Source organism: Lissotriton helveticus, chromosome 1_1, assembly GCF_964261635.1.
Source record: "Lissotriton helveticus chromosome 1_1, aLisHel1.1, whole genome shotgun sequence".
Classification (NCBI taxonomy): domain Eukaryota; kingdom Metazoa; phylum Chordata; class Amphibia; order Caudata; family Salamandridae; genus Lissotriton; species Lissotriton helveticus.
Genome location: NC_136057.1, coordinates 1912613045 through 1912638356, shown reverse-complemented (window position 1 = coordinate 1912638356; position 25312 = coordinate 1912613045). Strand labels below are relative to the sequence as shown.

Genomic DNA, 25312 nt, shown 5'->3' with positions numbered 1-25312 from the left:
GCTGGGTATTGCTAAATGAGAAAAAGGGCAGCATTTCTGGCCCTAGTCCCGACCAGTCTCGAACAGGCTCAAACAGGAAACTGCCCTTGTCCTCTCTGCCCTTGTCCTCTCTGCCCTTGTCCTCTCTGCCCTTGTCCTCTCTGCCCTTGTCCTCTCTGCCCTTGTCCTCTCTGCCCTTGTCCTCTCTGCCTGTGTCCGCTCCAGAATGCTAACAGATACCAAACGGACAGATCAGAAGAAACTTTACAATATCGACCACAATCATTTTGTGGCTAAAGACAGTACCCATTCCATGGGTGATACCAGTTACCAGCTGCACCGTAACCCACCATATCAACCTCACTAGTTTCGGACATACTATACCCGGCAACAACAAATGCTGTACAGACCATTTCATACCCGCCCTACTGTAGAGCCTCATCCCAGTACACAGGCAGACAACAGAGAGGTTCGGACGCCAGACGTCATTGATAACTCCAAGGCTCTGGCTACCATTTTCCAACCATGCAAGGTTTCATAGTACGCAGGCTCTGTTTTACAAAAAGTGGGCAAAATCACCACAGACTGGTGGGTCCTGTATCTGATCCTGTGTGCTAATGTGCTAGAATTTGTTGAGCTTCCACCAACACCACCTCTAGCAAAAGTCAAAAACAGGCGCTTGGCTTTGTTGAGAATATGCATTCAAAACATGCCGATGAAAGGAGTTATAGAACTGATCTAGAAACAAATGTCCGATTCTATTCCATGTACTTTATCAGGAGGAAGACCTCAAAATAATACAGACCCATTTCATAGGAAAACAATCATTCAGAATGGTAACGTTCTTCATGAAAAATAAAAATATGGCATTGTTGACCTCAAAGATGCATTTTTACACTTACCCATCCACTGAAAAAACCAAACATTCCTAATGTAACTGGTTGCCACAACCAATTTTGCATTGTGGCTTTCATCCAGCACCCAGAAAAGTTACCAAATGCATGGCCCAAGAGATGCTCAGCTCAGATGTCTAGGATACCACATCTGTCCATGACTGGATGGTTATAGTCTCATCCATACTTCTACAAAATGCTCAATTACAGCCTGCATCAATTTTTTCAGGGCTTTAGGTCTTAATCTAAAGTCACTCAAATCCTGTTTTATACTGTCCCATAGGCTGCAATTCTTAGGAGCAGTATACTAGACACAAAGCAAGCAAATAGATATCCAATGTTAGATATAGAACTGCTCTCAATGCCTTGGCAAGTCAGGTAATGGAACTATCAGAAGTCAATGTTTCTCTATTAAAGTACCTGCTGGGCATGATGCCTCCATAATAGGAAGAATTAGATGGACTGTGGGCTCAGGTGTCTATATGTGTCAAATACATTGTAACAGACAACATGTAACAATGTTTATATCCACAAACTGGGAGGAACGTGATCACAGATATTGTCACTAGAGGCACAACACTATGGTATTGGGCAGTTCAACACCACATAGCTAGCTGCGGAACACCTTCCAGGCATACAACACGAACAAGGGGACTATATCAGCAGAACCCTAGAGAATAGTCACAGTGGGTTCTGAAGGACAACATTCTGAACAAAGTGTTACCACATGGGGAAAGCCGGACGACTGCGAAAAGAAATGCTGCTTCTATGCATGCTGGCATTTCCAGCCAAACTCAAGGGGAGTGCTTTTTCAATAAGATGGTGTTTGGCTATGCTTTTCTACTGATGCACCTGTCGCCCAATGTGGTTGCCAAAATGAAGGGAAAGTCCTGCAGACTCATTCTCATAGATCCATCATGGCAGAGACAATACTGGTTCACAGACCTTATACTTGAGGAAGTATCACCCAGCAATTATGAGGTCTGACCTAATATCGAGATGCCAGTGCTAAATAATCCATAAAAATCTATGATCTTGTAGGTTGACAGCTTGTCTCCTGAATGCCATGAAGTTCGAGGCATGTGGGCTGCTAAATTCATATCTTAGCATTAGATCGCCGCCTAGTGTTGGGCTCGGATGATTGCACATTGTTGTCCTGGAAGAGTCTTCGAAGTATCCTGAGATAGGTGGCTCCTCCCCTGGACTACAGTGCGCATGGGCATCGGCTCCATCCCCAGATTGTTTTTTTCCGCCATTGGGTTCGGATGTGGTCTCGACGTCTTACTGTCGGAACCAAGTAAATCTATCTTTTAGCGGCCAAAAGGCCTCGATTTTCTTGCGTCGGTATTGTCTGCGCTCGGTCTCGAGTCTTCCGTCTCTTGGAGCCGGAATAAGCGGAGTTTTCTTCGCTTTCTAAACTTTGAGGCCTTCTCATCGCGACACGACTGCAAGCCTTTACGGACATGGAGCGGAGCCCGTTTAAATACTGCCCGCTCTGTGGGTCCAAGTACCCACACATCGATCTACACCCCGTGTGTAACAAGTGCCTTTCGCCGGACCACGACGACGGCAAGTGCAAGGCCTGTGCACAGTTCCGCTCCAAGAAAACTCTCAAGCTTCGGCGCGCGGTGCGCTTGGAAGCTAGGCAAGCGGCCCCAGATCCGGAGAACATCTTCGGCGACCAGGAAGAAGAGGTCCAGGGTCACCATCTACAAATCTCCCCATCACAGACGGAGGTCGAGGCGGATCCGGGAGACGACGACGGAGTCGCGGGTCAGGTCCTCGAATACGTCGAAGAGGTAGGAGACGACGATGAAATTTATGGGGCCGCGGCGGATAGCTCAGCGGACGAGCTCTGCCCCGAAGGTTACGAGGATACCGACCGGGACACGGGATCGCCTGTCGGCCTTACCCAGGACCCGTTGCCGCAAGCCACAGCCCCGCCTTCGGGCCCGGCTACGGACTCACTTGCTGGGCACGCGGTTTCGAAACCGAAACTGAAACCATCGGGGTCGTCAACACCTAAAATGGCCGACCCGAAATCGAAACTGAAACCAAAGGACTCGAGTGTCCCTAAGATGGCTGCCGTGCCTGTGAAGAAGTCGGTGCCCGTCACCCCGTCGGCTCCGTCGACCTCCGGTCCGCAGAAGCCGAGGAAGTCTGTCGATTCCGATGCTCCGAAATCGAAACCGACGCCCGAAGAAGGGGCCCCCAAGAAAGATGGTCGGCACGGATCAGCGGCTACGGCGCCGTCCAAGCCCGCCAAGGTCGGCTCCAAAGAGGCTACGCACAAGAAGTCTGCGCCCCGGCCTCAAGATTCGGAGGTGCCGAAGACGGTTTCCGCGCCCAAAACGCACAAGGCCCGAGAGGACGTCGGATCCGAGGGACAGCTCAAAGCATCCTTGTCGGCGACGAAACCCACTGGCAGTGTACCGTCCCCCATTGCGGAGTCACTGCAGAGAATCAGGGAGAAAGCCTTTGCTCCATCGGCTCCGATGCCATTACCGCAGCCGCAAAAGGACGCTCCGGCTAAGCCTTCTGGGAAACTCCTCTTTCTCTTGCCACCTAAGGAGGCGCCGAAAGCGTTTTCGACGAAATCGGCTCCGAAACAGGGTTCCTCGCTGCCTGACCCTCTTCCACGTCGTGTACTCGAATCGGAAGACGATTCAGAGCATTTCATCGATGCTGCCACCGGCAAGCTGACACTCTATAAACGGAAGATCACTTCTGGGCCGGTGGACCCCTACGTCATCCCACTGAAAGAGAAGAGGGTGCCCCTTGACGCCTCAGGCCTCACGGAACCGATTCAGCCTCCTCCAAGACGGAGCCCTACTCCCTCCCCAGAACACTCTGTGGGTGAGGAATATGATGAGGATGAGCAGTACAATTTCCCTATCGATGAACCTGATGTACAACCAGATTCATACGACGACACTGGTGACCAGAACACCCAAGGTGTGGGCCAAGACCCGCAGACCTTTAATGCACGTGCATCCCCGACTGAGGACTCAGCAGGATTTCATGCACTAATTGAAAGGGCGGCGGCCAATCATGATGTGGACATGCATGCCGACCCGGTTGAGGAAGACTTCCTTTTTGACACCTTTGCCATTTCTGAAAGGACAGTAAAGACACTTCCTATGCTGAAAGGTGTTCTCAAACATGCTGGGGACATTTTTAAGGAGCCTACGAGGGCGAGAGTGGTCAACCCTCGCATTGAAAAGAAGTACAGGCCTGCACCTGCGGACCCCGTCTACATCCGGGGACAATTGCCACTGGACTCTCTTGTGGTTGCCAATGCCAGGAAACGTGCCAACTCCCAGACAACGGGTGAAGCTCCTCCCCCGGATAAGGAGTCCAAAGTGCTTGAGGCAGGAGGCAAAAGAGTGGCTGCACAGGCGGCAAACTTTTGGCGCATCGCAAATACACAGGCGCTCCTGGCGCGTTATGATAGGGCGCACTACGACACCCTAGAACAGGTTATACAACACCTGCCCCCACAGTTCCAAGAAGGCACCAAAATGCTTATTGAGGAGGGTAAGCTAATATCAAACGCAGCCATCAAGTGTGCACTTGACGCTGCGGACACAGCTGCTAGGGCTATCAACACTAGCGTTATGCTGAGAAGACAAGCCTGGCTCCGCATCTCAGGGTTTAAGCAGGATATTCAAACAACGATTCTGAATCAGCCAGTCAATCCTGATAGTCTATTTGGTCCGGATGTTGACACCACCCTAGAGAAAATAAAGAAGGACACGGAAACTGCTAAGTCTATGGGGGCCCTGCAGTCCCAACAGTTTCGTGGCAGCAATTTTCGTCGCTCAGGTGCACGTGGAGTCACCAGAGGACAGATGGGTCAACAATCCCAGTTCTCCAAAGGTGGGGCGCAATCCTCGTTCACTAAACAGAACAAGGGAGGTTATAGGAATAACAGCAACAGAGGTCGCGGCAGAGGAAACAACAGCTCCCGCACCTCTACTCAAAGCAAACAGTGACTTTCTGTCACTGCCCCCGACCACATAACACCTGTCGGGGGGAGACTGCAGCAGTTCCTGCCCGTCTGGAGAAACATCACCACAGACAGGTGGGTGCGACAACTAGTCCAGTATGGTTATTGCCTAGAGCTGAAATCCACTCCACCCAACATCCCACCGAGGCAAAGGCCTATGTCCGCAGAGCACTTGCACTTATTGCAGCAGGAAGTGGTGGCGATGCTGCAAAAAGGCGCAATCGAGCTCGTGCCGGTGGGGGAGGAAGGCACAGGGGTATATTCCCTGTACTTCCTTATTCCAAAGAAGGACGGTTCTCTCAGGCCCATTCTCGATCTACGTCCCCTCAACCTGTACATACTGTCAGAGCATTTCCATATGCTTACACTGCAGCAGATTCTTCCCTTGCTAAACCAGGGAGACTTCTTAGCGACCTTAGATCTCAAGGATGCTTATTTCCACATTCCACTACACCCGTCACACAGGAAATACCTCAGGTTCACTATTCAAGGCAGGCACTACCAGTTCAAAGTCCTACCCTTCGGAGTCACTACGGCCCCGAGGGTGTTCACCAAGTGTCTAGCGACAGTGGCGGCGCACCTCAGGAGGCAGAATATCCATGTCTACCCCTACCTAGACGACTGGCTCGTACAAGCCAAGTCAGAGCAACAGTGCGCCGCAGACATGTCGACTACAATTCACCTTCTTCACGATCTGGGTTTCTCCCTAAATTACCCAAAATCGCATCTTCAGCCGGCACATGTCCGGCAGTTCCTGGGTGCTACAATCAACACCCTGACAGCCATGGCTCAGCCAAACCAAGTCAGAATCGACAGCATTCAGTCACTGATCCAACGATTCCGACCAAGACACTCCCTGCCAGCGAGAGTGTTCATGCAGTTGATAGGCATGATGGCCTCCTGCATCTTCATAGTCCCTCACGCACGGTTACATATGCGCCCGCTCCAGGAGTGCTTAGCGAATCAGTGGACACAGGCTCGTGGGCAATTGACAGACCTAGTGTTGGTTACCAGTCGGGCATACGACTCTCTGCATTGGTGGACTCCACACAACCTTTGCAAGGGCCGACTGTTCCACGAGCCCGTGCCGCAGATTGTCCTGACGACGGACGCATCTCTCCAGGGATGGGGAGCTCATGTGCTCACTTACACAGTGCAGGGACTATGGACGACGCAGCAACAGAAGATGCACATCAACTATCTGGAACTGATGGCAATCTTCATGGCGCTCAAGTCCTTCATTGTACATCTGAGCAACAAGGTCGTGCTAGTCCGGACGGACAACATGACCGCGATGTACTACATTCAAAAACAGGGGGGCACCCACTCGCCACAGCTGTCTCATCTGGCTCAGAGCATGTGGAAGTGGGCCATTCAGAGGAACATTTTCCTCATGGCAGAACACCTCCCGGGCAAGGACAATCAGATGGCGGATCTGCTCAGCAGATACAGCCATCAGATGCACGAGTGGGAGATACACCCTTCTGTTCTCCACCCGTACTTCCAGCAGTGGGGTCATCCGGAGATAGACCTGTTCGCAACAAAGGAGAACGCAAAATGCCGACTCTTTGCCGCCAGGTTCCCTCACCCACAGTCGCAGGGGAATGCGATATGGATGAACTGGTCAGGCAAATTTGCATACGCTTTTCCGCCAGCCCCTCTAATACCGCTGGTTGCAAGAAAGCTAAGGCAGCACTCCATGACTCTCATCCTGGTTGCTCCAACGTGGGCACGACAGGCTTGGTACACCACGCTCCTCGAACTCTCAGTGGTGCCGCATCAAAGACTGCGCCTCACGCCCAGTCTTTTGACGCAGAACCATGGAGACATTCAGCATCCAGATCCACAACAGCTCAACCTGGCGATCTGGCTCCTGAAGTCCTAGAGTTTGGATACCTTAACCTACCTCCAGAATGCATGAGTATCATCAAGGAGGCGAGGAAACCAACTACTAGAGCATGCTATGCTGCTAAGTGGAAGCGTTTTGTCATCTACTGTACGTCCAATGACATCAACCCACTAGATGCATCTATACCCAACATCATCTGCTATCTGCTACATCTCTACAAGTGCAATCTGGCGTACACTTCCATTAGGATACATCTATCCGCCATAGCAGCTTACCTTCAGAACAGGCAACATCTCTCTGTCTTCAGAGTGCCCGCCATTAAAGCCTTCCTTGAAGGTCTGAAGAGAGTCATTCCCCCAAGAACACCACCAGCTCCGGTGTGGAACCTCAACGTCGTTCTCACCAGACTGATGGGGCCACCATTTGAGCCACTGCACTCGTGTGAGCTCCAATTCCTTACGTGGAAAGTGGCCTTTCTAATAGCTATTACGTCTCTGAGGCGTGTCAGTGAGCTGCAAGCGCTCACCATACAAGAGCCGTTCATTCAAATTCACCCAAATAGGGTAGTGCTACGCACTAACCCTAAATTCCTTCCTAAGGTGGTGTCACAGTTTCATCTTAACCAAACTATTGACTTACCAGCATTCTTTCAAAACCCGCAAACGGTGGCGGAAAGAATGCTCCATACCTTAGATGTACGGAGGGCGTTGATGTACTACATAGACAGAACACGACCCTTTAGAAAGACAAAACAACTCTTTGTTGCCTTCGCACCACAACACAAAGGCAACCCAATTTCCAAAGCAGGGATAGCCAGGTGGATTGTTAAGTGCATCCAGATATGTTATCAAAAAGCCAAGCGCACTTTAACAATACCCCCCAGAGCGCACTCCACACGCAAACTGGGGGCATCCATGGCTTTCCTAGGGAACATTCCTTTAGAGGATATTTGCAGAGCAGCCACGTGGGTCACACCACATACCTTCACAAAACACTACTGTGTTGATGTGCACTCCAAGCAGCAAGCAGCTGTGGGACAGGCTGTTCTCAAGACACTTTTTCAGGTTTCTGCAGCTGGCACGGGCAACCGCCGCTGATGGAGGGACTGCTATGTATTCTATGCTAAGATATGAATTTAGCAGCCCACATGCCTCGAACTGAATATGCTACTTACCAGTATGCATCTGTTCTTGGCATGTAGGGCTGCTAACATTCATATCGCCCGCCCTCCTCCCCGGTGCCTGTCGCAGCTGCAGATATACTATTGTATTTATTCATTAGCATGGACATCCTTTACACTTTCACTCCATCTTCTGCCACAATGGCGAAAAACAATCTGGGGATGGAGCCGATGCCCATGCGCACTGTAGTCCAGGGGAGGAGCCACCTATCTCAGGATACTTCGAAGACTCTTCCAGGACAACAATGTGCAATCATCCGAGCCCAACACTAGGCGGCGATCTAATGCTAAGATATGAATGTTAGCAGCCCTACATGCCAAGAACAGATGCATACTGGTAAGTAGCATATTCATTTCAGCACATGGATCTCCTGGAGGAAATCAGGAATAACTTGGTGCAATCAAGAGCTTTAATCGCTATTAAATCCTATAACACTAAATAGAAAAGATGTGATCTGTGTTGTGCCTCCAAAGGTCTGCACTCTAAACCTTTCCCATGTCCAAGCCCACAAGATCTTCGCAAGATCAGGATTGGATCGTACTTCAAGGAAAGTTCACCCAGCGGCAGTCTCACTTTTATAAATGATCCCCAAGCAAACCTTGCACGTCCTAAGGGTTCATTAAGGAATTCTTTATAGGCCTATTTTGAATGTATACTTAATAGCGTGATAACACAATAGTGATAAAATGTCTCACATGGAAGGGGGCCACTGTATTGTCCCTTACTTTGGCAAGAAGAGTAAGTGAAATCTTTGCTTTCAAAATTACAAAACTTGCTTACACTTTGCTAAAGATGGAGCCGCCCTAAGAACTAACTCATATTTCATTTAGAAAGTTCCAACAGATTTTCATAGGACTGAGCCTGTAGTTCTAAAAACGTTCCTTCAGTATTCCTCCAACACTACTGATAGAGCATTACATTCGCTTGATGTTAATTGTCTCAGGGCCTACCTAAACGGAACAAAGGTTTCCAGAAAATCAACCCATTCTTTGGTTTTTCTCCAACTCACATAAGTGATTGCCAGTCTTGAATCAAGCAATTTCTAGATGGGTTGTGGCAACAATAGCTTTCTATCATGGGAAAGCTAGAAGACCTGAGACTGGCCCTGTAGAAACATATTTCACAAGAAATATGGTGACCTTGTCAGCAATCTGCAAAGTTGTGCTGCCTGAGGACATTTGTTGAGCAGCAACATGGAGAAATAAGCATACCATCACAAAGCAGTATTGCTTGGAGGCAGCAGCGGACAAAGAGACAATGTTGGGGCAATGTGTTCTTCGACATCTTTTCAAATAAGGTAAGCTTATCTATATCATGCATGTAATCTATGAAGGATACAATGCTAGAGAAGAAAGGTTACTTACTGTAACTGCACTTCCCCTGGATCTCGTGTCTGCCCCTAGCAGCCAAAGTCCTGGAAAAAGCCATTAACTCAGAGCTCACAGAATACCTAGACACTAACAACCTCTTAGACTCAACGCAATATGGCTTTCAATTGGGCTGCTCCACAGAGTCTGCATTAATCATGGCCACTGAAGAAATACGATGGCAAATTGACAGGGGTGGTAGGGCTATCCTGATCCTTCTTGACCTATCAGCCTCGTTTGATACAGTTAATCATACTGTACATAAGCGACGGCTGGAGGCAGTGGGAATTGGAGGCACCGCACTCACCCTTCTCACCTCTTTCCTCTCAGCTAGAGAACAGAGGTTGTGCTGGGACACCCTAGAATCTGGCAAATGTGATCTTCCTGAGGAGTGCCACAAGGGTCAGCACTTCTCCAACGTTGTTTAACATATATGTAACCCCATTGGCCAAACTAATCAGGGACCATGGCTTCTCAATAGTATCTTATTCTGACGATACTCCAATTATTATCTCCATTTCATCAATGACAGATTCGGTGGCAGACAGATTTATAACTGTCTTGGCCACATCATGAAATGGATGCATAAGATCTATTTCAAATTAAACACAAACAAGACCGAGGTCATGGAATTAGGAAATGATCCTCCTATCTGGACCCAATCATGGTGGCCAGCAGTGGCAGGAGTCTGCCCTCTCCCTGCTACCAAAGTGAAAAACCTTGGTTTCTTATGTGAGGCCCAGCTCAACTTCTCAGGGTAGATCAATCAGTTGACATCAGCCTGTTACTTACTTTTAAAAATGCTATGCAAAATCCTACCTTTTCTACCTAATGGAGCTGAGGAAAACGATTGTGGTGGCTCTTATTCTATCTTGCCTAGGTTATTGTAACGCCCTGTACCTAGGCGTTGACAAATGCCAGTTGTCTAAACTTCAAACCCTACAGAACACGGCTGCACGCACCCTGCTAGCATGCCATAATATAGTCCTATTTCTGGTGCCATTAGAAATCTGCATTGGGTTCCAGTAAAACAACGAACTGAGTTTAAGGCACTTTGCCTGGTTCATAAAACCCTATATACGGGGGGCCTAATGACTACCTATTCCAATGGCCTGCCCCCGCCGGATGTTAAGATCTGCCAATAAAGCTTTGGTCTATGTCCCTAGAGTGAAGGAGACCAGATGGGGCGGCAGATGTCGCTCTTTCCTGGCATCTAAGCTCTGGAATGCACTTCCACTCAATATTAGGCTTTTATCATTCAGGTCCCAGTTTAGGAGCCAGGTTTTAACCTGGCTTTTCCCTCCCCAATAGCGATCAAGCACACCCTGACTTAAGCATCTTCTTGCTTCCTCCAGCGCCAAGACGCCTCGGCATTCGTGCGCTTTATAAGCCTCTCACTCACTTACTTATTATGGTCATCTTTCATAGATTCACAAGCTTTCTGCCCTTCTCTCCAAACAGTCTCACCTCAAACATTTCGTTTCTTTTTATAATCCACCTGTGCTAAGAAATCTGAGGTGAAGATCTCTGAGATGGGTGAGACAAGGAACACCCCTACCTCCTTCGCTGAAGCTTGGGCCTTTTACAATTCAGTGAATGTGCTAATAAAGGGGCACTGTTTGGCCTAGCTCGCCAGGCAGTGCCTTGCACTACTAGACAGAGAGAGACTCACTTTGGGGAATAATTCACACATGAGAGCATATGAAAGATACCAACTCTGGAGAACTGCATTTACGGGTAAGTAGCTTTTTTCATTTGTCTAGTTGTGCCATTCCCAACATGACATGAGTCTGCTGCAGCTCGTGTTACTTATAGAAGGTTCCAAACTGTATTGTGGAGGTTGTAGAAGTTCTTAAAGTACCTCCTTTCTGCCCTCTCACCTTTTACTCCTCATTCTCATTTGTATATCGACAACACATGATTCACTTAATAGTTTACAGAATAAAGAGGCTACTTAGTGTCTAACATTTCTGAAAATGACCTACCAATATGGTGATGCCTGGAGGAGAGAGTTCATATTCTGAGCATATATTGTTTTATGTTTTTTAGTCAATCACGTCACCAGAATCTCCCAGTGATCCTAATAACATGACTCAACTAGCAGAGGAAGCACGGAGGCTCGCTGATAGGTAAGATCAATGAGGCAGGCACTGAAGCGTAGTGTTATCCTTGAATGTAAAGAAAGTGAATAATTCAGTCCATAAAGCACTCCAGGGCTTGATGTATGGTAACTTGGTTGCATTATTTGTAAGCTACAGCTGACGTGCACTGCCCTATGAAGTCGCACTGCTCTAGTACACATCACTAGTTAGGTGCTGCTTCGCGAAAGCTTGGTGTGCAGGCCTTAACTGTCAGTTGTACATTGCTGTGAGCATAACTGTGCTACTTGAACATGCAGCCTCTGTACATTATATTCTGTGATGAAACAAAGAAAACAGTTTGACGTGTGAGGCTAATGAAACATTCATTCTACTTTCAGACACAGACAAGAGGCACGAGATATTGAGCGTGTTGCTAAGGAAGCCAATGACACATCCACAGAGGCGTATAAGCTGTTGCTGAAGGCACTTGCTGCAGAGAACCAAACTTCCATCGAAATTGAAGAGCTCACCAGGAAGTGAGTCTGCTGCCAGTTTTATTGCCACGTTGTAGGTTTTCTATTCCCATGCTTCTTTTGCACTCAGCTGAAAACACCATCTTGCTTCAAACATACCAAGCCAAAACAGTTTGCTTAAACTTTAAATCCTCCACTGCTCGCTCCGAATAATCTGTCACCTTAGGATCTTTTTACCTTATTAATGCTTTTTCTTTCTTTTTTTCTAGTCTGTACTGACCCTTTCCTGTTGTGGCCCACTCCATTCTTAGACTTCACACCCCCAAAATACTTTAGTAATGTATTCATCCTAAGGAACAAACCTAGCCTCATTTGTCAGGACTACTAATGTTTTTAGTCTGGAAATATTACAAAGAGTAACTCTCCTTCTACTGAACTTGCGTGTTTTTATTTTATTGTAGCTGATGGTATGCTCTGATTTTTTCTCTTAGGTACAATCAAGCAAAAAACATTTCACGGGATTTGGAGAAGCAAGCTAATAAAGTGCATGCTGAGGCTGAGGAAGCTGGCAACAAAGCTCTGGAGATATATGCTAATTTGACCAGCCTACCTGTTGTAGATACGAAAGTGTTGGAGGTAAACATCTTGTTTTGACAGCATGGGCTAGAAGTTTCTTGGCTTGCTCACCCCTTTATACCTCATAGTTGTCGAATGCTTCCAAATGGCAGTTTCTCGATTACCATGGGGTCAGTGGCACTATAATGTCAAAGGATATCCCATTCATGATGGAGGTTGGGAAACATACTGTTTATATCTTGTGTTGTTCAAGATACACATGCTCTGCATACTACTGCAATCTAGTGTTGGGCTGAGATGTTTGCATTATGTTTTTCTTTGAAGAAAGTTCAGAGTCGCAGGTTGCATTTTGACTTCATTCTAAGTTGCAATTGTGCATGGGCACCAACATGTTATATTGTTTTCCACACAGTGGGTGAGGGTGTATATGGAGTGGTAAGTGAACGCAGCATTGTGTACCGTTTGTATTGTGAAAGTGAATTGCGTAGTAAAGCACTACAAGCTATGAATAGATACTTACAGTGTAAGTATGGTGTTTTAAATCTAATTCATTAGGGATATCTTCATCAACCAATTCATAAGTTATCTAAAGTCTATCTTCCTGTATGGCCATCTGCCAGCTCTCCGTTGGATGACTTTAATTGTCTACCACATCAGTACTGTTTTTGGTTCTGAGCTGCGCTTTCAGTGATCCACCAAGAATATTACAACGTCCCCTACGTACCGTTTACTGTTTACAGTAGAGGTCCTAACTTTACTAGACACAAATAATCATAAGCTAACTCTAACCTCGCCTCTTAGGAATTAACTTCTAGAAGGAGCAATCTTGTATGGCCCCTGGCATGCCTACTTGAATGAGAGCTTTTCATACACTGAACTGATTTTGTTTTGGAATCCTACTGCACTCTATAAATTCTATAAGTTCCTGAATGTGTACTCCTTTCTCTTGATCTACAGAATGAGGCAAACAAGATCAAGAAGGAGGCAGATGACTTGGATCAGCTGATTACCAGGAAGCTTAAAGATTATGATGAGTTGAGAGAGGATATGAAGGGGAAAGAACTGGAAGTGAAAAATCTTCTGGAGAAAGGAAAGACTGAGCAGCAGGTAAGTGTTTTTTTAAAAATTATTTTTGTTTTTGTTTTCATGGATTTGTTTCTCGGCCATATAGTTAAGTTAAATAAGTTTCCAAGCTTTCATGTAGCACCCTTTAAAACTACCCAAGGTCTTTGTTTAACCTCATGCCACAAAGTCTCAAAGGATGAGACATTGTGCAGTGCATGCACTGATAAAATCTTAGGAGTGTCCGGTTGTCTGAAATGACTTATTTTATCTGGTTTCAGACTGCAGATCAGTTGCTGGCCCGAGCAGATGCTGCCAAGGCACTTGCAGAAGAAGCTGCAAAGAAAGGAAAGGCTACCCTTCAAGAGGCCCGTGATATTCTTAACAACCTGAGAGGTATGGAAATAATGCTTAGAAAGGGAAGGCTTGGGCCCCTTAATCTGAGAGATTAAGCAGGATTTATTTAACCTATCGGAAAGGCATTTTTTCAGACATCCTGTGGGTAGATTCATAATGGTTTGGAAGTCTGAAAACAGATTTAAAAAATAGCTTACTTGCTCACAAGTGAAGTGTCCCCAGTGCTCTTAGGCAGAGCATCCTCTCTAGATTTTTGTTTCTGCGATCTGGATTGCAGATACAGCAGTGGTTTGGTGTGGCAAGGGGGACTGAGTAGTCGAGTGTGGTATTTTTTCAAATGTAGCATGTCATGATTTGTCTCTTGAAACATTTTTTGACACAAATGTTTTATGTTGATGGATGACCCCCCCTTCCCATCCCTCATTGATATAGGGTACTGAATAACATTTGTATGCAGCTATGCCAGGACACAACCATCTCTAGGCTGAACACGAGGCAAATCAGTTGTGCTTGTAGGGGTTACAAACTGAGATACTACAACACTTGAGGGAAAAATATTGGCCCAGAAGAGCCATAAGGAAAGTGATAAATTAGTCTGTGATGATAAACCACATTTCTTTACTTTGAGGTATGGGAGCTTGAAGGTTGGTTGCATTCTGTGGTGCTTCTATACCTAGCTTCTGCTCCCAATAAATATCGAAAACTGTGCACATGATCAAGGAAACCATGTTTGAAAATGTGTTCTGGGTGGCAGCGGTGAATTAGTGTCCTGGTGTCTGTGTTACCTCACAGCTGCAGAGAGTTTAATGAAACACAGTTCAAAAGTTCTGAATCAAAGACCCAACTTATCTCACAAAATGTGTAAAGTTTTCAAAGAGAATAAAAGCTTGAGTGGGCTAATACCAGTAAAGCAGAAGTATTTCAAAACGGGTTGGCCGCTGTCGAGATTTTCAGTTACCAGGGGCAAACACTAGGCCCAATCTTCAACATTCCATTCTAGAAGTTGGAATATTGAGCTGGTGTCCAGTTGAGCCCTCCACACACACTGTAATTACCATGACAGTAAGCACTAGAGAGATGTTTCAAGCAGTTCTGGGTAAAGATGAGCCACAGTCAACTGGGCACGAGCACAACACCCAGCCAGGGTGAGCAAGATAAACTTCAGTCACTCTGGACCTAAATAATAAGGGCAGAAATCAAACTGTAAGTGCATAACTTCTTATGGATATTACTTTGTGCATATCCCTTTCAGCTTGAATGAAATCCCCCAAGTATATGACTGTATCTAGAAACTTAAAATAGCTCTCCTGTGCCAGTAAATGACTCCACAGCTCTGGCTCGGCTCCCGGATCCACCATGACATCTCAGTCACATAGAGTGCCAAACTGGCATCCATTATTTTTCATCGCTCAACACGGAGATCTGGAGTTGTTCTCTTGGAAATGTTTTTCAATAAATTGTTTTTTTGCAGTTTTAAATAAGAATAATATATCCCCCCAAAATGTAAGGGTTTAATCAGTGCTACTTGTGTGGCAGGCAGATGAAGCTCAGTGACCCACAAATTGTCTGCTTTTGGTGCGTGGGCTCCAAGCCTGAATCCTAAGTGTTGGGAACTGTGGCTGTATGAACACAAAGATCATAAAAGAGCGGACACCAAAATGTCATTTCTCAAGATGAACACCGGGGTAGGGGGTGTCAGTCTGCCTCCAGGTCCCACTCTGGCTCATCGTAGACTTGCACATCCTTGAAACGAGCCTCCTCGAAGAAAAGATGAAGTCCTCCCTAAGAGTGTACAAGAGTGACTCTTCACTTTCCTGAGACTAGTTTCCCGCTCTACATCTTGCATTCAGCTACTTCATATCCCAGTGTCTATTTTGACTGACTTGATGGAAATAACGTTGATGCCAGATTCCAAGCCAGCGCAGATTCTGGCCGCAGAAGCTTCGGACTGCGTCTTGCTTTCCTGATCCCTAAAACCTTCCCCCTGCAAATTGCGGCCTTCAGGAAGTAAGTCTGCTCAGATTCCCCCTTCTGCCCCTCATGGCCCCCTAGGCGCCTTCATTGCCCCCCACTAGGCACTTCCACCAGCTCCAACTGCACCCCTGCTGTGACACCTCATGAAGTCATTCTGCCGAAACAAATCCTCTACTCTCATGTGGACCAAGTGAATTCAGTGACTAGGCCCGTGGGCTATACCATACTAGTCCACCACCACACTTTGATGTGCTCTGCTGGGTTATCGTGTGACCAGGCAACCATTATCGACATACCCTTCAAAGCATGTCTTTTCAGCAACAAAGTTTACCCCATCAGTAGTACTGAAAGTTCAGGGGATATTTCTGAGAAGTGCTCTCACCAGTGCCAGTGCTTGTAGCCTGTGCAGCAGCCCAATGAGCTCTTTTGAAGCTACATGCGACATGGCGGTTCAAGAGGCCGTTGTGGACAGCAGCAACAGTCCTCCTCTTCCTGCCCAAACCACTTCTATCTGCCTTTGAATGGGGCAATTGCGTAATCATTTGTCAAGCTTGCAGGGCTTCACATCACACTATTGAGTCCTGAAAGTTGTCTGGCAAGGCTAAACCGGGTATAAACCGGGTTGAGCTTTGGTTGATCTGACTTTCCCTTGAGGCATCCCTGTCATCCAGCTGCATTTAACGGCTGCAAGTCATGACAGATAAGAGCCCCAATGTGGTGCACCTATGAACACTGTGTTCTGGCGATAGTACCCCATGTGTCTGTAGGCACTCAGGCTGTTGTGATGTTCTCAGGCTCACAATGTATTGCTGGTTATGAACCATCTGATGTACTTGCTGAACATGTGGTCTGATGACTTATTACCATTTTACTGACTGAGTGCCTCTTTCATATTCGAGTAGTCCATTCTGTTTTGAGGGTCTTAGACACTCTTTTGGTGGACCTTTTTGCCACTGTTAGAACAAGCGGTGCCCACAGTTCTGCACCTCGGAGTTCTACTGCAAGGTGCCCTGGGAGACGCGTTCCTAGGGCTTCCATTTGCTCTACACATTTTCTCCAATCCTTCTCTTTCCTCCGGCTTTGAGGAAGATCAATCAGGATTGCGTGCATTTGATCTTAGTAGTGCTGGAGTGATCTTGAAGGGAGTGGTTCTCTGATCTGCTCTGCCTGTCCGTGCCCTTCTCTGCTCTTAGGGGCACGGGCACTTTTGACAGTCAGTTCCTATCATGTGCCTGTTGAGGTGGTGTATGTAATCTTCTTAACCCATCACCTCACGTCAAAATCTTTTTTCAATTCTATTAGTCCTATTTTGTTTCCTGGTGTGCGGAGAAGAAATTCAGCCTCCTCAAGACGTGCTGATCTGATGTGTTGGGCCCTTTCTTTGGCCTTGCAAGGCTTTTAACTGTCGTTTTGACTTTTCTTTGTGTACTATAGCAGGTACTTTTGTTTAAGCCTATATGTACGTATTTAACTAGTTTGACTTACTTGTTTGCCCTTTCTCCCTTTGTTATGCCTCAGTGGGACTGTAACTTGTTGCACAGGTTATTTGCTTGAGCCTTTGCAAAGTGGGTCTTTGTGGTTCCTTCTTTAATGACTGTTCTTGATTGCGCTTACCTCGGCTCAGTAACTAGGTGAGATGTAGGCTATCAGTTAATTCTCCTTTTACCTTATTTTTCTGGACACCTGGTTCCTAGGATCAAGGTTTAATTGTCTCATTTTTCACTGCATTAGTCTCGCGGTCTACCTGCCTTCTAGTCCCACTAAAAAGGAAGGACTACACGTACCTGAATCCTCACTTAGAGTAAGTATAGAACGTGTTAAAAAGATACAAATTATATTCAGGTAGATGTTGAGGCAGACTTACTAATAGTCTACAAAATAAGTAATATTGCCATGTATTCTGTATCTATGGAGCCTCCACCAGCCAAAGAGTGTAAGAGGTTGGAGGCAGTGGGTAGGAAGACGGCCAGAGCATCTGCCACCCAATAGCAGATAGCAACTCCAGCGCTCCTCTAAATAGGCAAGCACCCCCCACACAAGGGGATGATTGTTTGATTTGCTCAAACGCTCCGTCGATCATCCCCTTTTGTATCGCTTTGTTCGCCCTAAGTGTGGCAGGGTATGCTCAGACGTGAGTCCCTTGCTCACTTGGCCACTGGATTCAAGATAGCCTGGCTGATGAGGATTATGAATCCGAAACCGGTCCCAGGATGCTTGTTTCCGGTCCAGGGAAGACATGGCTTGGCAGTTCGGGCTGGACTGTTCCCATGAGGCACAGGGTCGGACTGATTTGCATATGGCCATGTCTGAACTGGGGTGGCTGAGTGAGCTAAAGAATGGTGATGGATTAAACCCAGATCAGTTGACTGGGGGTGAGTGTTTGATTTGCTCAAACGCTCCGTCCATCATCCCCTTTTGTATCGCTTTGTTTGCCCTAAGTGTGGCAGGGTATGCTCAGACGTGAGTCCCTTGCTCACTTGGCCACTGGATTCAAGATAGCCTAGCTGATGAGGATTATGAATCCGAAATCGGTCCCAGGATGCTTGTTTCCGGTCCAGGGAAGACCTGGCTTGGCAGTTCGGGCTGGACTGTTCCCATGAGGCACAGGGTCGGACTGATTTGCATATGGCCATGTCGGAACTGGGGTGGCCGAGTGAGCTAAAGAATAGTGATGGATTAAACCCAGATCAGTTGACTGGGGGTGACTGTTTGATTTGCTCAAACGCTGCGTCCATCATCCCCTTTTGTATCACTCTGACATTGTTAACATGTAGTATCAAACATAGGTCTGAATCCATGGTTACCAATAGGTTTCTGACTTGTCTTGATATTGTTGGAGGTGCCTCATGTTCCTAAAGCCATATGGCGGTAGGCTTGGTTTTGTGCCAATTTCCTCTGATTATAATCTATTTGCAGTATTTAGCTTTACATGGGCACATGAACAGATATGCCCATGTGCTGTCTAGTCAATTACTTCACTTACAATGTTTGTGAATGGCTGACACTGTAGGGCATATTGCTCATGCAGTTATGCCCTCACCTGTGGTATGGTGCAACCTTCCTTAGGGCTGTAAGGCCTGCCAGAAGGGTGCCACAGGCAGTGGTGGGTAGGCATTGTACCCACGGATGTGTGCCATGTCGATTCTTCAGTTTAGTCTGCACCAAAACACACAAGCTACAATGGCAATGTGTTGGTGTTAAGGTGAGGGGTTTCTGAAGGTGGCATAATAAATGTCACAGCCTTCAGAGATCCTCTCTGGTCACAAGGCCCTTGGTACCAGAAGTACCTTTTAAAGGGGACTTACATGTGGCCCAGAGGTGTTCCAGTTGTTGAAACAAAGATGCAGTTTTGGTAAAGAACACAGGATCTGGGGCTTGGTTAGCAGGGTCTCAGCACACACTTAGTCAAGTTGGCATCAGGTATCTGGAAAAACGTTAGGGGGTAACTATGCAAAAAAGGGCACTTTCCTACAGGCACCTACATGGGCCAGCCAGCCAGCCCTAGTTCATGACTCTGCTCAAACTCTCACTGGTCTGCACAAGAGGCTCTCCAACAAGCCGGACATTCTCATGCAGAACCATGGAGAAATCAGGAGCCCAGATCTCTGGTCCATCAACCTTGCAATCTGGCTCCTGAGGTCCTAGTATTTGGATACCTTAATCTTCCACCTGATTGCTTCAGCATGCTCAAGAAAGCACACATACCTACCACTCTTGCCTGCTATGCAGCGAACTGGAAGAGGTTTGTGTACTACGGTCACCCAACACACATTGACCCTTTAACGGCCACAGTATAGGACCTTGTCTGCTACCTGCTTTACTTGCTGATTTGTGGATTAGCCTTCTCCTCCATGCAGCTGCACCTGCCTCCCGGGGTCGCCTGTCTTCAGTACAGACGAGATTCATTGAGGGCCCCAAGAGAATCATTCCCTTTTTGGTCCCACTGGCCCCAACATTGAACCTCAACAGTGTACTGACAAAAATCATGGGTCCTCCATTTGAGCCTCCCCACTTCTGCCCCCTTTAGTTCCTCTCTTGGAAGGTGGCATTTCTGGTCTCCATCACTTCACTCAGACATGTCAGTGAGTTACAGGCACTAACCTTAAAAGAACCTTTCTTCCAAGTACATAGGGATAGGTTTGTCCTCAGCACTGAGTCTAAATTCTTCCCTAATGGTGAGTTCCCACTTCTACCTTAATCCATTGAACTCCCTGTCTTCTTCCCACAACCTGACTCAGTTGTGGAACTGGCTTTCCATACTTAGGATGTGAAATGAGCCCTCATGTACTACATTGACTGAACGCAACCTTTTAGGAACATACAACAACTTTGTTGCTTTTTCCAAACTCTATAAAGGGAAGGCCCTGTCCAAATAAGCCATTGCTAGATGGACCGTGCGATGCATGCAGACATGCTATGATAAAGCTTATTAGAATTAGCCCATTCCTCCTAGAGCCCATTCCACTCGAACTGCCTTCCTGGGGAATATTCCAATAGTTGACATACAAAGCAGCTACCTGGTCCACACCACTTTTACATTACAGTGTGGCTGTGCTTGCTCACCAACAAGTCAATGTTGACCAGGTGGCACTCCGTACACTTTCACTCTACTGGCACACCCACAGACTAGTCGCCACTTTTGGGTGGACTGCTTTAGTCTATCCATAGCATGTGCATATACAACCAACATCCTTTGATTAGAAAATGTTACCCTGTTAGCATCGGTTCGCGGAATGTAGTGCTGTAGATTCACTTCTGCCCACCCTCCTCTCCAGACTCCTGTGTCCACTGCAGTGTCCTTTACTATCCCTTTTCTTTCTTTTGCGTGAACACTCTCTAAACATCGGTTCACTTTACTTTCCATCCTCACCTGCTGTGCGGGAAAACGATCTTAACAATGGAGTTGATGACCATGCTCATTAACAACAAGAGAATGAGTTGCTGTACCACGTGTCTCAAAAGACTTCTTCAAAGAAAAACAACTTGCACACATCTAGGCCCAACGCTAGATGGCACCAGTATGCTTAGCATGTGGATCTACATCACTACATGCCACCAACAGATGCTTACTTTGTGAGTAACATTTTCCTTTAACTCCGTGATTTTTTTTTCACTTGTATGATCTTGGTTTTAACAGTTTTATTGGGGGGAAATAATTGTGGCTTTTTTCCCCAGATTTTGATCAGCGTGTAAATGATAACAAGACTGCAGCCGAGGAGGCTTTGAAAAAGATCCCAGCCATCAGCCAGACGATTGCAGATGCCAATAATAAGACAAGACAAGCAGAGACCGCACTGGGAAATGCTGCTGCTGATGCCAGAGAGGCCAAAAAGAGGGCTGAAGATGCAGAAAAGATTGCAAACTCTGTCCAAAAGGTAAAGTTGCAGATGTAGGAATAATAGGCAGTATCTTGTGTGTTGTCCATGCCGCTACCGAAAGACACTAGCTTTTGACTGCCATCTAAAATTTGTACATCTGTTAATATGTTGCTGGTAAGAATGATGTGACAAATTGCTGTGTTGTGTGGTCAAAGGGAATGGAATGTTTCAGAATGGAAACAAGAACCCCATTTCACCTTCTGTTCAGTACCCACATATGAGTGCCCTATTGCCTAAGCCATATTGCTATTGTGAATAGTTTTTAGGCACCTGTCTAAGGCAGGAGGCAATTTACAATAGTAATGCACAGTCGAGAGAAGATCCTAATTCTCTGCGATTTGATTTTACTTTTCCTAATGGGGCACAGTATCACTGCACATATATCTTCTGATTATCTGCCCAGCAGATTTAAACTCTACAGAGACCTGTTACAATACAGCTTTTACCTTCTGGGTGTTGAATTGATTCACCATACTCGCTCGCTCTCTTTGACACTGGGTTTCTACTTCCCGTTATAAAAGTTGAACACTGTAGAGGGAGGAAATATATAGAGTGTTACTGTTGAAGGTTTTTGCTGTTGATTTATGCCGGTCTGTCTTTTTTAGAATGCTGCCAAAACCAAGTCTGATGCCAACCAGACCTTCTCTGATGCAATTGACTTGGACAAGGAAGTGGGGGATATGCTCACGCAGCTAGAAGGTGCAGAGAAGGAGCTCAAGAAGAAGCAGGCAGAAGCAGACCAGGACATGATGATGGCAGGGATGGTATGTGAATTCTATTTTGGCTATGAATGAAAAGAGATATTGGGTCAGTATCTCCTTATATCAGTCGCCTTGTTTTTGAGGTTCTCTAGAACCCTTTATTAAGGCTGACAAACTCTCCATCAGTAGATCCTGAAAAAGGTTACTTGCTGTAAAATATTAACCATCTTGGGAAAGCATGCGACAATGGCCACCTTTCCCTTGTGACATCCTCACTTCACCCTGTACCACAGTGGCTAGGTGAAATCCCACTTGTAAAACAAATGAAAACCCTGTTCCGGGATCACCATAGTCAGACACCACACGCATTTGTGCTGGAAATAAATTAACAATTGCTTTTAAGTGTGTAGATGGACCCAAAAGACTGATTCTCTGGCAGGAGTAATTCTTTAGAAGGTATCCACAGGGAGAGACCTCTTGTTGAGGCAGGGAGTGGTCCCTTGTAGTATCCTGTGCATGTACTGTCATTTACTACCGGTGCTCAAGCCCTCCAGTACATTTGCTCTCCAAATGGACTGCCAGGTTGTTCACTTTGTGTACTATCTATGTTAGGGTATTGAAATCGAGCAGACAGTGCTTAGTCTAGGAGGTGGTAGTGTTTTGAAAAAGACTCGCACAACATAGTAAATAGTATTTCATAAACTGTGTCCAGTCTGTGCAATTTCTGCAAATAAGAATAGGGCTTAATGACATAAAAATATACATTCTCAGACATTTTTTACAACACTTGGGGATGTTTCTTTTATTTTAGACATGACGAGCCTAGCCATCTGTTATAATCACTTCTGAGTCTAGATGCAGCTCTGTGGGTTAAAACCCAAAAGGGATTCCACAAAAGTAAATAGTGCTGTTCAGGGTACTTTCAGAGTTATTATGTTCAAGTCCGTGGTAATTGGCAGTCCAGTTACCCTACCAGGAAGCGGGTGCTGTAGGAAGCTGGCTCTGTATATACTATACCAAAGTAAGGTATAGTTTGCACAGAGTTTAGTGCATCCCCAAAGGCTTACGGAGGGAAAAATAGATACTACCTTACTCTATTTGTGGTAGTGTGGGCGAGCCGTGAGGCTTTATCAGAGGCTAGTGTTGAGCATTTATTGTACACTCAGGCAAGAAATGATGTCTCTCACTCAGACTGAACTCAATCCAATTTTTTGTATAAAAAATATATTTCTTTAGTTGTATTTTATTTTGAGAACCAAGCAGGGCTTGGTACAGGTAAATAGAATTGTACTTTTCAAGACAGATTGAACAACAAGCCAGCTGTATGAAAATGACTTTTGTTTACAGGTTTCTTAAATTATTCCAATACAGCTTATATTACTTTTGGATTTCTTTTTCTATTCTGTGTGATATGCCTACATATCATATTGGGACATTTCCTAGATAAAAGGTAGGTAAAACAGTTTTCATTAAAACAGTTATTCACGTTTCCATACAAACACCCTCAACACTTAAAAGCTTTTCAGAGGAAAACAGTCAATGCAATCCTATGGAGAAAAGGAGGTTATTGGTTTGTAGGTAAGTAAACGGTCGTGAGGGTTGTGTTTTTGGGGTTAGAACAAGGGTTCCCCCAAGGTCAAGGATGCACTCAAAAAGCACCCCACACAGCACTAGGAGTGCTCAGGCCCAATGTTAGGCTATGGGGGTGTTGGTTGATAGCTGCTCATGGGCAAGCCACCGGGTTGAGGGAGCAAAGCTCCTATGGTTAAGCTCAGGGTAAAGGAGGATCCAAGTTAGCACACAAGGTGCAACGACAGCGGTACAGAGGTGGCCGGGTGCAGGGTCAGCATTGGATGCCCTGTTTTCAATGGGAGTCCTCCGGTCGGAACAAAGATGCATGTTCGGGCAAGGAGACTTCCTGGAGACAACCACCGACTTCCTGGAGGCGACCACTGGTTGGAGAGGTAAGTTGGGATACAGGGTGTTGTCTGGACACTGTTGGTTGGGCCACCCAAGGCTGTGGGGCGTTTACACAGCTGTCTTTAGGCGTCTGGTATCCTTACCAGCTTTGGTCGTGGTCGGGGGGACCCTCCAGACTGAGGCTGCAGGCGTCATCGGGAGGCTTGAGGTAGGTCCGGTATCACCAGATCCCAGGTCAGGTTCGCTGGGGTGGGACCTCCGTGTGGTGTTGAGCTGTGGGCATCGGCTGCAGAGTGGTGCCGACTCGCGTATTCGCTCGGACCCAGAGTCTGGTTCTTGAGCAAGTCCAGTGCTCACGGGAGAACGTCTTCGCAAGGAAGGCAGGGAAGTCCTCCGGGTTCTGGAAGCTGCTGGCTGCAGGACACACCTGGATTCCGCTGGAGCCGTTTGAGGTTGGAACAGGCCGGTAGGGCTGAGGATAAGTCAGTTAATGTCCTCCTCTTCCTTCACAACGGCTCTTCGGTCCTTCTTCTTGCTTGTCTGAGGAGGCAAGGTTTGGGGTTGCCCCTAAATACTAAATGTAGGGGTGTTTTAGGTAGACACAGGTCAGTAACAATGGGTCCCTTTATTGGGTAGGGTACACCCCCTATTATGCCACCCTCCAGTGGGAGGGGGGGCATAAGCCTCTCTCTGGTTGGCTGGCTCCCCCCCCTTCCAGATGGCGGGGACTAAGAGTTGTGCTTCGCCTCCTACACCTGAGGGGCGGAGTTGGCAAAGGTGGGCACACCTCTCCTCCTATCTTGGTTTTCACGCTGATTCTCCCTCCCCCCAAAAAAAAAATTGGGGGCTAGAACCAGTGGGGGCCAGTTGCTGGGAGCAACAAATGGCTGAGTCAGCTCACAAAGGTGGCAAGCATATGACACTTCCTCTTTGTGGACCCTGCCCATCCAGGGGGAGGAGGCTTGGCACCTCTGCCCAGGATGTGCTTTGTTTCAGGAACCCGAGAACAGGAAGCTCTCGACCCAGGGGTCCAGAAACATGTCTTGGGGTGGCAGCTGATGAGCAGCCACTCAGCCAGGACACTAGTTGGGTTGTTTTTCAAGGGGCATCTCTAAGATGCCCTCTGAGTGAATTTGGCCTTAAATCCAACACTGGCATGAGTGTTGGTTTAATGGGCTGAGAAGTTTGATGCCAAACTTCCCAGAATTCAGTAAAGTCATTATGGTGCTGTGGAGTTCGTAAAGACAAACTCTCAGACCATATACTCTTTATGGCTTTACTCCACTTATAATTTCTAAGACTGGACTTAGTCACTGTAGGGGTACAGTGCTCATGCAACTGTACCCTCGCCAATGGTATAGTGCACCCAGCTAGAGGGGTTTCTTAACTATACCATGGGCAGTGGGTTGTAGGCATGGCACACAGGTATGTGTAAAAGAACAAGGCCAAGCCCATGAGGCGGCTTAGACAAGGTGTGCACTACTAAAGAGATGTATCTTAAATATTTAACAA

General features: G+C 46.7%; 1 protein-coding gene across 1 annotated transcript in view; it reads left to right on the top strand.

Moving 5' to 3' along the window:
* The window catches only part of LAMC1 (laminin subunit gamma 1), a 365535-nt gene that overhangs the window by 307385 nt on the left and 32838 nt on the right, over positions 1-25312 (top strand). The window contains exons 20-26 of the mRNA XM_078643183.1: positions 11328-11407; positions 11758-11895; positions 12324-12468; positions 13366-13515; positions 13752-13866; positions 20977-21176; positions 21785-21943. Coding sequence (XP_078499309.1) covers positions 11328-11407; positions 11758-11895; positions 12324-12468; positions 13366-13515; positions 13752-13866; positions 20977-21176; positions 21785-21943 — 987 coding nt within the window. The remainder of the gene's footprint in view (positions 1-11327; positions 11408-11757; positions 11896-12323; positions 12469-13365; positions 13516-13751; positions 13867-20976; positions 21177-21784; positions 21944-25312) is intronic.